Consider the following 11,810-nt stretch of genomic DNA (forward strand, 5'->3'; position numbering starts at 1 on the left):
CGTGCTCCGTCCGGGGCCGGGAGGGCGGGGCCGCCCCCGGGTGCCGAGTGCCGCCGCTGGGGCAATTTTTTTGTATTCACTAATCGATGAGAAGTTATTTTTAAAAAGTAAAAAATGGATTTTTTGTAGTCTGTGTTAGATAATAGAGTTGAGAGAGAATTTGGGTGAGGCTGTATTGTATTGTATACAGATTTTATGTTCGAAGATTTTTTTTTTTAGTTTTGAAGTTAGAGAATTTATGTTTGGGCATAAAGCAAACGATAGGGGATATCCTATAATGTAATTTTAGAACATTTTATTTTTTGTTGTTTATATTTGGCTTAATGCTCCAAGTAATGTATTTTAATTGTAGATATACTTTTATGTAGATCCAGTTAAATATAGTGGTCGTAATATTTAGTAAGTAGAGGTGGTTTTTACTCAATATTTATTGCATTACTTATTTACTTTATTCAATATTAGATATTTTGGTGGTACATAGTGTGTTTTTTTATTGTGTTGTATAGTATGTGAAATTTGGTTTTTGAGTAAAGACAATTTGATGAATGGGTTTGTTTGTATTTTAGGTAGAATCAATTAAAATAGATTTTGATCTGTATTATTGGGATTTTAGTTTTGTTTATAGTATGTAGGGTTTGTTTGGTTAGCCAAGTTTTGGGTGTTAATTAGGTGGCTTTTGTTAGATGCAGTTGTTAATGATCTGAAGTTTTTTATCTAGTGGTTTTAAGGTGATTTTTAGTAATTGATTGTTTTATTTTGTTTGTAGTGGCGTATAGTACCGGATCTCTTTTACTTATTTCATGTTGTGTTTTTCAGTTTGGGTGTTGATGATACGTTTGGATTTCTTTACGTTGTGGTGTTTATTATTAGTTTTATTTTTGGGGACATGGGCATGCATACGGTCGATTTCTATAGGTGTTTTTGGGGGGATGGTGATATTTTTCAATTTCTTAGTAGCTTAGATGGGTATTTTATGTTTTTAATTAGCTTTAATTTTTTTTTTTTATCGAGTATCAGTAACTATCTACGTATTAGTTTAAAGGTAGATCTTTGGGGATTTTTTTAGTAATGTTTAGCGTTAGTTGAATGGTCTTGAGTTTCATGAGTTGGCCTGATTATTTTTTAATAGTTTGTGTGATTTGTTGTGTGGAGTCCCATAGGGTTACTTTTTATTTATGTTTAATTTTTGTGGTGTGACAAGAACTGTTAGTGAAAGAGCATAGTACCTTTTTTGTGGTACTTGGTTGTAGGGTGGATTTTTTTTAGTTTGTGTTACTTGTTTTGTTTTTTGGGGTTTTTTTGTTAGTGAGATGGAAGTTTTTATTTTAGGGTTAATTTTTTAATGATTTTAAAGATTTTAGGGCAATTTGCATTTTTGATATGAGTGCGCTGTGATGAGAATATTTTGTTTGTTTTATGCGGTATTGATGGAGTGGATAGAGGGAATATTTGTTTTCAAGATTAATTCTAGTATAGGTAGTTGAGGTGTTCAAATGCGTTGTGTTTCAGTGTTGAATCTTCTTGAGGTGGTTTGGGTTTTTTCATACAATAAGATTTTTTCTCTTAGTTGGTGGAGGTATTGTGATTTTATTGATGATATGGGTGGGAATTTGATGCTGCTTGTTTTTTGGTTATTTTATTTTTAGGAATGGGATTTTTGCCGTTGGACTGGAAAAATTCACTTTATTTCAAAACATACTAGTTTAATCATGTAAAGGTTCCCGTATTAACTCGTCAGTGTTTTAGATTTTTTTTCTCATTTAGGTTTCCCAGAATTTACTGTTAATTTAGCAATCCAGCAGGGATGGCACCCCGTTCTTGAAAAGATGGCTATGGAAAAACGTGTGTCTAACAACACGTACCTGACAGAGGGCAACAATTTTGCTGTTATTACAGGGCCAAATACGAGTGGCAAATCGACGCTGGCACGGATCTGCTGGAGGAGAGGAGTTTCTGGTAGGCTCCCGGTGGCATCTGATGGAGTGACGGTGAGAGCATCTCATAGGGTCTGGGGGAACACCTGGATGCACTTGGATGTGGAGCATTGCTCAGAGGAGGTGTTGATGGACAAACCATTTTGCCAGGAAGTAGCAGTTGAATGGGTGAGCCAGTGTGGATTTGCAGGGCTGATCTTTCTCCTTTTCCCTTTGGATTTCATCTTGGCAGTCCCTCCCAGTGCCCCCAGTCTGTCCCAAGAGCTTGTAGAAAAAAAAAGGCTGAGCAAACAGTAAAAATAAGGGGTACAGGTAAGGTATAATACAAGTGTACCCCATCCCTAACCCAAACCTTAAACAGCAGCCCTAACAGTGCTCCCATTTCCCTGAGGCAGCTGCAGGCAGGAGCCCTAAAGCAGCAGAGTGCCAGAACCCACGAGAGGTGCAGGCAGTACCCCTGGTGCTAGGGCCAGCCAGGAAGAGATAGTGGGGGGACGATCCGCAGGGTTGGGGAAACAGGGGGTTTCCCGCCCCGCCCCACCCTGGGCTCTCTGTCCCTCCGCAGCCGGGGATTGCTCCCACCCCTCCTCGAGGCGGCGGTTGGTAAGGCTTCGTGCCTGGCCTCCGCAAAGAGTTCGGCTCTGTCAGCCTCTGCCCTGTCTCAGGGCCAAACTTAGGTAGGGTAGGGAGCAACTGTGGATTGCCTGGTCCCGGCTAAGGGACATCTCTTGGGGCCTATGGATAAGGAGCATCCCCGGTTGCAAGCGTAGGGTTGTAAGTTTGTAGGGTTCAGCGCGGGAGCTTGGCAGTGACACAGGGAGGCTGAGGGAGGGCTTCAGAGGTAATAGGCTCGAGGAGTAGAGATAAACAATTAGAAGAAGGGGTACAGGATGGGATATAAGGTAGAGTACAAGTGTTCCCCACTGTGAACCCCAACTCTGAACAGCAGCTCTCACGGCACCCTTATTTCTCTGAGACAGCCGCAGGCAGGAAACCTAAAGCAGGAGAGTGCCAGAACCCCGGAGAGGTGCAGGCAGTAAACCTTGTACTAGGTCCATTTCAGAAGAGATAGCATTTGTGTACGGCCCACTGCTGTGGGATAACCGAGGGTTTCCTGATCCGGCCTGCCCTGGACTCCCTGTCCCTCCACAACCGGGGAGCTTCTAACCCCTCATCGAGGTGGTGGTCATTCAGTTCCACACCAATACTGCCCTGAAGAGTTTGGCTCTGCAAGCCTGAGCATCCTAGCAGGACTGAAGCATACAGCCCCAGGACCTGGGCATTCCCAGGAGACGGTGAGTGCTGGGTTTTCATAGATGTGCTGTGAAGATCTCACATTGATATTTGGTTTTCTTTATTGTAGCTGACAAGGAGACAACAGCCTGGTGATGGCAGGAACTCGGCAGACGATGAGGCAGCGTTCCTTGGCAGCCCGTGTGGACTCTCACCCCCGGACATGCGAGAGCTAATTCAAAGGCCACGAATCACAGAGGGGGATGGAAGCGGGGTGCCAGGCTGGGACTTGTGGCCAGGAAGTTTTGAATCACCTTTGGACATGGCGAGGTCCAAGAAGCGGCTCCTGAGGCCACCTCAAGGACAGAAGCCTCACTTTGGCTCCTAATGCTGAGGTGCACAGGGCAGAGCGGTCCGGGGATGTGTCGTGTCACTTGTCTGTCGTGCCTTTTGTGTCTTTTGTGCACCTCGTGTTCTATGTGTCTTGCCTTAGCCCTTCCAGGGGCTTACCAGAAACCCTGGTGTCACTCTTAACATCTCTAATCTCTGGGTTCCTCGGCCTGGCACTGACACTGTCGAAGCTGTGCCTTGGGACCTCTCAGAGGCTTTGGAATCCCATCTCTCTTTTTAAGCATCCGATTGGGTGTCTTTTGAGGTCTTGTTCTGAGCTGTGTCCACAGCCGTGCAGCGCAAGGATCCATTGTAGCGGGCTAGGACTTGTCCGAATGCAAGGATAGGTAGAGAATTGTGGCCGTAGGATTCTCGGGCATCCGTATTTGCGCTTCTCGGGATAAGTCGTCGTGTCAGCATCTTCTTTCTCCAGGGTTGTCTCAGCCTTGTCAGCTCACCATCATTCTCACCTAGGTCATCTTGTTCTGAATTCTCTCAGTCCTGGCAGACATTCTTCTGGCCCAGAGTTTTGTCTCCCTGTTGTGTCCCCTTGTCTGTTGTCTTGTGTATCACGGGTGTCTGGGTGTATTTGGGTCGGAGCTGCTCTGCCCTGCTGCATAGGCTGGCTGTAGGTGTAAAAGGACAAATCCTGGGTGGCTGTAATTAGAGATTTGTAATGTAGAATGCAGTTGGAGTCTAGATAGTATTCCTAGATTGACACAAGATGTCGGGAGCTGTGAAGTTGTCCTGCAGCACTTTGAGTTGTGTCTTTGCTTTCTTTCAGATGCGGATGGATGGAATCTGTGGCAGAGCGCCCCGTCCAGGGTAAGGGTGTTCCCACGAGAAGGTAAGTCACAGTTTGTCTTTGCAGGGGACCTGGAACCAGTCACTGTGTGACAGCTCTGTTCTTTGTTGTTATTTTTAGGAAGTAAAGCCAGCTATCCACAGTCAGGGCCAAGTGGGCAAGGTGAGCAGTGAGGGGTGGACAGAAGCGGTTGTTATTGCTGGGGTCTCAGTTTCAGGTGCAACTCCAAGCATCCCTTCTCGTTTGCGTGCTTTAGGCGGTCCAGCCACGTTTTACCGAGACCCCCTCGCCGACCGGCCGGCAGACCTGGTTCGCCGCTCCCGTGAGCCCTGCGGAAGCGTTAAGGGACCGCGTGCTGAAGCCTTGGCGTTTTCCACGTGACGGTGCCATCCGGGCAGCCTTTAGCAACAGCCGAGGGGTTGCCGTGAGTTGGGGATGTCGGGAGGAGGAGCGAGGGTCCGCTGGAGTTTCAGCAGTGCCAGATCACCTTGTCTCCTCCTAACGCAGGCGTGCCCCGCGATGATGGCATCTGGCTCCGGGCATGGCCGAAGCGTGCGGCCCCGGGATGCGGGCGTTCTCGAGAGACCGTGAGTTAGCAGACTTGCCAGGTTTTGCCCTATGTTCTGCTAAGATCCTGGGATGATGTTCTGTTCTTTTTCGTGTAGCTGATCAAGAGACAACAGCCTGGAGATGGCAGGAACTCGGCAGACGATGAGGCAGCGTTCCTTGGCAGCCCGTGTGGACTCTCACCCCCGGCCATCCAAGAGCTAATTCAAAGGCCATGAATCGCAGAGGGGGGATGGAAGCGGGGTGCCAGGCTGGGACTCGTGGCCAGGAAGTTTTGAGTCTGCTTTGGACATAGCGAGGTTCAAGAAGTGGCCCTTTAGGCCACCTCAAGGGAAAGCCTCTCTTTGGCTCCCAATGCTGAGGTGCACAGGGCAGAGTGGTCCGGGGATGTGTCGTGTCACTTGTCTGTCATGCCTTTTGTGCATCTCGTGCTGTATGTGTCTTGCCTTAGCCCTTCCAGGAGGTTACAGGAATATATTTGCGCTTCTCGGGATAAGTCATCGTGTCAGCATCTTCTTTCTCCAGGGTTGTCTCAGCCTTGTCAGCTCGCCATCATTCTCACCTAGGTCATCTTGTTCTGAATTCTCTCAGGCCTTGCAGACATTCTTCTGGCCCAGAGTTTTGTCTCCCTGTTGTGTCCCCTTGTCTGTTGTCTTGTGTGTCACGGGTGTCTGGGTGTATTTGGGTCGGAGCTGCTCTGCCCTGCTGCATAGGTTGGCTGGCCTGTGATCAGCTGCCATGGGAGAGGCTTCAGATTAAACCAACTGCTGAATGATTTAATTAGTCTGGTACCTAAGGCTTCTGATCATTTGCTTTGTACAAATGCATTTCAACAATTTGCTGTGCTGTAAGCATCTCATAGCTGCTACTATTGAGAACCTTGTTTTAGAAATGAGTTAAAAGGCATCTTTCCAGTTTAAAGCCTAGGCTCTGTCCAAGCCTTGACTTTACCTGGATAGAGAATTTACCAATAAACCCAGAAGTTTTCTGCATCAAAACAATATTCATGTCAATTTGACTTGGCAATTAGTGAATTAATATAGCAGCTGGATTTTACAGTGGGCTTGGAAAATTGTTATCCGGACATGATTTTCCAATCTTCCATTGATTTATCAGCTGTGGCAAACTCTGGGATGAGAGTATATATTTAGAATATTCAGTAATTCATATTACAGATTATTTAGATAATTTAAATATCGCATAATATCAATTATGCATCTTTTTAATAAGTTTTTGATTTCTGTAAAAATGTTATTTCCTATATATGTACACATATGCATGTGTTTGACGGTTTTTCATTGTCAGAACAAGACAGCAGATATTTTACCTTTGTTTACAAGAGAGGGGGAGGAAACAGAGGTTGCAGTTCAGAAGCATGGAAACACGATGTATGTATTTTAGATTTTGGAAAAAATGCAAAGATTGTATATCTATTGCAAATAATTCTTGAACAGTCCTTTTTAAACAAGTCTGTTACAAAGCAAATTCCATCAATTATCAGGTACTGTTCTAACAGTACTCAAGCAAAGTTGAGAGAGAATTCTTTGATTCTGGTCAAAAGTTCAGAAGCAAGATTAAAAATTCATTTCAATTAATAATTTGGAGGAAAGTCTATGTTTGTGTCTTCACAGGTTCAAAACAGAAGTAACTTCCTAGCGAAGAACATGGAAACTCATGAGCTGCAGAGACAGACAGGCCAAAGAGCAGACGAGCGAGCACGCAGATGTGAACTGTATCGAGACCACAGTTGACAGCTGAACAACTTTGATCCAACATGCGAGAGCAATGAACTTTGGGTTTCATGTGAAAGAGTGGGAAAATTGATATTGTAAAACCTCATTTGTAAAAGTATGGTGTGAACTGTGTCAAGATTCAGAATCTTGCACGAGAGATAAAGTCCTTGAAGGTGAATCAGGTATCAGACTAGAGCTGTATCATTTTGTTGATCACTTTGTGATGCAGTTTCACCTGCATTGCTTCTTTTAGTTAACTCAAAATAAAGTATACCTTATCTCAGTGAAAATAGTTTTTTGTATAATATTCCATTTTTCTTTTTATTTATATTTTTTATATTTATCTATATAAAGAGGCAACATCTTAGTGTAACCTTATATCAATCTTAGTCACACCTGATTGTGAAGAGTTTGACTCATGAAATTTCAGATAGAGATTTATAACAACTCAGCTTTCAATTCAAGTCGCTTCAGCAGAAACTTTAAAGCAATTAGACAAATTAAGCTGCTGGTTAAGTAAGCAACCTAGATCTATTTCTCTAGCTTTGAGTAGTTAGTTAACTGATGTTCAAAACTGGAGGCAGAGTTCTCTGTAGAGCAGAGCAGCAGTTCTGTTGTTGGTGCATAGGGCATGAGTGAAGGAAAAATAACCCTTCTTGAAAATTAATCAAAGAAAAGGTTTGGGTTGATTTTTTTTTTTTTTTTTTTTTTTAAAGAGACGGGCAAATGTTGGAGTCTGGAATACAGAGTGTGTGCCCTTGTTTCTGCTATTTAGTAATAAGATCCAGAAAAACACTGTATTTCATATTATATGAAATTCATGAGCACATTTTCATGGTGATACATGAAAACAAATATTTAAGTTAGATAGAAAAAGCTAAAAGTGTAAGTGTGTAGATTAGAAAGTTTTTTTAAATCACTGGGTAAAAAAGTTAGTTTAGAGAATAGGAGACAAGATAGAGGATTTACAGTGTTGTCTCTTGTCCCTTCTTTCTTCTTCATGTTCTTCTCCTGGAGGTTTTTGGGTAGTAGTAAGTGATGGGATAGAGAATGCCGTAGTGCATCACAGAGGAGATGGGTCATTGGGTCATTAAGAAAAATAATATACGTGTCTATTGTCAATTGGGTAAAAAGAGATATAAAGATAAAAGAACTGCGTATTTGGGGGCCATTCTGTGCATCAGAGACAAAGTGTGCCACAAGGTCTTGTTTGTACCGTCAGAAGAAAGAAATGTACCAGATTGCAAAGATTAACCTTGTGCAGCCAGCCTGGAGAGACCTGTCAAGTTCTGTGATGACCTTTTAAGAAGCACGAGAAACAAGATTCTAACGAGCTTGGGAGCTTTCTTTGAATAATAAGAACTGAGATAAGCAGGGCTCCCCATGAGGGAGGATCCCAAAAGAATTCAATCCAAAGGAGGCTGAGAGATCCAAGAATAAAAAGAAAAATACAGAAGACATGCAGCAGAAACAGAGAAACAGAAAAAGGATTTTTTAGAGAAAAGTTACAAGTGGCACTTGCTGTGCTCATTGTCAAAAGTTGCCAGTCCTCAGGTGACTGCAATCTGCCTACCTTCCTCAACAGCATCGGTGGCTACAAAAACTTACTCAAGTTTAAGCCTCCCCAAGAGGCTGTGGATTATCTTTCCTGCTCCTTGCAGGGAAGGCATGTCTTCTCTGTGACCAAATGAAGTCCCTCCTTCTGAGATGAACCCCAGGCTATGGGCCACCTAGAGCTGTGCCCATCTTAACCTACGAGAGAAAGATCGACACTTTAAAACTTGGGAGCATCACTGTTCACGCTGAAAAGCCAGAATGCACCATCTCCGGATAAGGCACAGAATCACTCCAGTTGCAGACACAAATTTTTAAGAACAGATTGGAAGTAGCTCAGGACACTTATTGCAACATTCAGATCTTGGGTGGCCTCTGCCATGCAACAGAAACTGGAGTGCCAAATCTTCCTAGGCAAAAATTCCTCTCCTTGACCAAATCAATCCTCAACTGGCACGTGGCAGCTGAACTTTACACCCACGTGTGGTGCTAAATACAAGAAGAAATTCAAGTTTCCTTCACTGAAATGAAGGCAACAAAGATCTGTCACTCACAACCGGTCAGGCACACCTCGGCAGACTCTGTTAGCTCGTGTCAGGCAGGGAGAAGGTGCACGAGGACCGTGCGTGTCCACCTCGACACGAGCGGAAGCGTCACTCACGTGTACCTTCCAACGTGCCCTGCAGCACACAGCCAGGAATACACTAATGAATTATTTGTTATGGGGAAGAAATAGACTGTTAAGGACTTTACCTTCATCTGTGTGCAGTATTCCTTGAACTGAGTCCTTTCTGCCTCACCGGTGGATTGAAGGTATTTCTTCCTAGACTCATCTCCCACCGCGTGGAGGCGTTTAGCGAACGCCAGGCTCGGACGGGTCTGTCGGAATAGGAGCAGAGTCAGAAAAAGGAGCTAAAAATGAGTAGGTGGAAACAGTTTCAGACACACAGCACTTCCAGGATGTAGTTACTTCTGGTACATCTATGCAGTACTCTAAGCAATGATTTCGAACCTTTTATCCCAGCTTTAATAGGTTATTCCTAATTATCACCACCTTTATAACCAGCGCTCGCCTGCCCCTGCACTACACAGGCACAGGGAGGACACTGCAGTTATTTAGACAACAGAAGAAGTAACATACCAAATTAAACACCCAGCGCTATACCTCACTTTTGGAAACAAAAACTGGGCACACACTTCAGTGTGCAAAACACCTGTAAGAATAAAACCTGCTTTAAATATATTAGGCATCTAGTCACACGCCTATGAAATTCAGTGCAGCAGTGACAAAAAAAGGAATTATTTCCTTAATGCCGTGTCCCCGCTCGAGCCCGGCCGTGTCACTTTACACACTTAACTCTCTTTCACCCCTCCCTGCTATTTACAGATACTGCCCCGCTCACTCCCTCCCCAGGCATCTGTGGTGCTCAAAAGCAGAAACTCTGTATCCGTGTGCACTAATGTCCATCATTCTTTACATTTCCATTTTTTCTTTACATTTGACTTCATCCCCAACAGTTGTCTAAGAAATAATGTTATTACATCTTTGTTTCTCTTGGTACACCGTGAGAACTTGGTGTTGCTCTGTATGTGTGGCTTTGGCCACACTTGTGGACATGTAAAGTCAGTACTTGGAGTCCTCTGGACACATAATGGGCAAAGTGTGTCAGAAGGCCCCGGTGGATAAATTGCTGTTCTGTGCATCTGTAGTGGTGCCGAGTTTTCCTTTGGTTAAGGAGACCTTAACCACGTTCACTGTGGGGAAAGCTGATGGACTCCTGACTACAGGGCTGGGGTGATGGTGCTGCCTTCTGCATGCCTTTCCTTTGTGGACACAAACCAGTGGAAAAGCAAAGCCCTGAAGCAACCAGGATCCTCCTGAGAGGGCCACTCCATTCCAGCAGCAGTGCTGAACACACTCCCCCTCCTCTTCCAGCCCTGGCCAGCGCTACAGCAGGCAGAGGAGGGAGCTGCCTGGGGAAAATGGAATCTTGGCCCTGCTCCACCAGGTACCAACCTCTTCCTCTGCCAGACAATGTGCCTTCACACAAAAGATGAATCCCCAAAGGATGGGCCTTGCAGGCTCTTGCCTTGGAGTGGGAGCAGCTCCACCCCGCTTTTATTCTGGTGGCAGCTTGCTTCCTCCCAAGGTAGAGACTGGTGCTCCCAGGGTGAGCACTCCCGGTGAAATGGCCAGGCCTCCCAGCCCTGCAGTTTAAAAATGACCACAGACACACAGAGAGAACCATGGACAGGTAAGAAAGAAATGCTGCGTGAGGCGAGGCTGGTTTGAACAGCTGCATCCTGGGCATTGCTTTGCCGTCTCCCATCACCCAGCTCTGCAGCCAAGAGGCCCCTGTGGTCTGTAGCACCCGCCTGGTGCACGTGGGACCGCTCGGGGAAGGCGGCCAGAGCAGGACGTACTGGGGACCCGGGTGCAGCAGCCACGTAGAAATGCTGTGAGGTCCAGAGACACCGAGCGGTTCGGCCAGCCCGGGTCACAGCCACGCTGGAAGGGGGAGCGGGAGCTGAGAGTACGGGATGGGATCACACTTTGTTCCAAGGCAGGTAAATTCCCCATCATTTTTGCTTATTATTTTGAACTCTAACAGCATCAAACACTTTGTGCTTCTCAGTGTTTAACATACAGTTTTCCAGTGAGTTGGCTGCTCATGGTTTTTCTCTGTTTCACCACAAAATCGGTTGTAAGATCTTTTGGATCAAATCCCAACATCTCCGGAAAATGTTGAAATATGCCTATAAAATACCTGTGAAAAAAAATCAAAAACGGTTGGGGGGGGTGAGTTTTTAAAATGCAGGTAATCAGATTTCACTCCAATGAACTTTACTGTTCAGTGAAATGGTATGATAATGAAATAATCACATATACACACACACAATATAACCATAATACATCTACTAGACACATCTCAATTATATACTTGGTTATATAATGGCTTACACAATTCATAAACAACTATGGGCCAAAAATCATATTCCAAAGATCAATTCCTGTCCCTTGCCAACATCTACCGTAAAAACCAGAACAACTCCACAGGTTTTTGGATTCTGCATCCAGCCCTCCCAGGGAATTTCCTGGCAGCCTGGGGTCCCCTCTGGGGAAGGGTACCCAGCACGAGCCCTCCCCATTCCCCGCTCACCTTGCTCCTCCAGCACAGCGTGTGCCTCCCTCTCCCAGGGACCTCGGTGTGCCCCAAGGGACATGGGAGCCCCCCAGTGTCCACCCCGTCCCCCTCAGCCTTTGCTCCTCACCCCCAAAGAAGGCAGAGAACAACTCCAACTGCCCTGGACAGCAGCACCTTGCTTTATTGGAACTCTGTCCAGGTATAGACCCCTCCCAAAAAGGAGCTCTGCTGCAAAAAGAAAGGGGGGCAGGTCCCAGAAATCCCTCCCCAGAACCCCCAGGCACAGGCCAGAGGCAGAAAGAGGGAGTGGTGGCAGAGAGGACAGAGGAACGGCTCGGCTCGGTTCTGCACGGCCCGGCCCGCTTCGGCTCGGCCTGCCCGGCCCCCTTCGGCTCGGCTCGGCCCGGCCCGCTTCGGCTCGCCTCGGCCCGGCCCGCCCCGCCCAGCC

At 45.7% G+C, this 11,810-nt stretch overlaps 1 protein-coding gene across 2 annotated transcripts; it reads left to right on the forward strand.

Moving 5' to 3' along the window:
- Window positions 1-127: 127 nt before the first annotated feature.
- LOC148182494 (uncharacterized) lies at window positions 128-6,925 on the forward strand. Of its 2 annotated transcripts, none has more exons than XM_088067877.1 (7): window positions 128-1,988; window positions 3,298-3,562; window positions 4,342-4,382; window positions 4,483-4,524; window positions 4,619-4,786; window positions 4,870-4,949; window positions 5,028-6,925. In XM_088067877.1, exons 1-2 carry the CDS (start codon window positions 1,827-1,829, stop codon window positions 3,553-3,555), a joined length of 420 nt encoding a protein of 139 aa, XP_087924003.1. In that variant the 5' UTR covers window positions 128-1,826; the 3' UTR covers window positions 3,556-3,562; window positions 4,342-4,382; window positions 4,483-4,524; window positions 4,619-4,786; window positions 4,870-4,949; window positions 5,028-6,925. The 2 variants fall into 2 exon arrangements, with proteins under 2 accessions (XP_087924003.1, XP_087924002.1); XM_088067876.1 differs by having other exon boundaries at window positions 4,342-4,404; window positions 5,028-6,924.
- The last annotated feature ends 4,885 nt before the right edge of the window (window positions 6,926-11,810 follow it).

This window comes from Pseudopodoces humilis, chromosome 28 (assembly GCF_049639895.1).
Source record: "Pseudopodoces humilis isolate 2021_Gansu_Grassland_sample_001 chromosome 28, ASM4963989v1, whole genome shotgun sequence".
NCBI classification, from domain to species: domain Eukaryota; kingdom Metazoa; phylum Chordata; class Aves; order Passeriformes; family Paridae; genus Pseudopodoces; species Pseudopodoces humilis.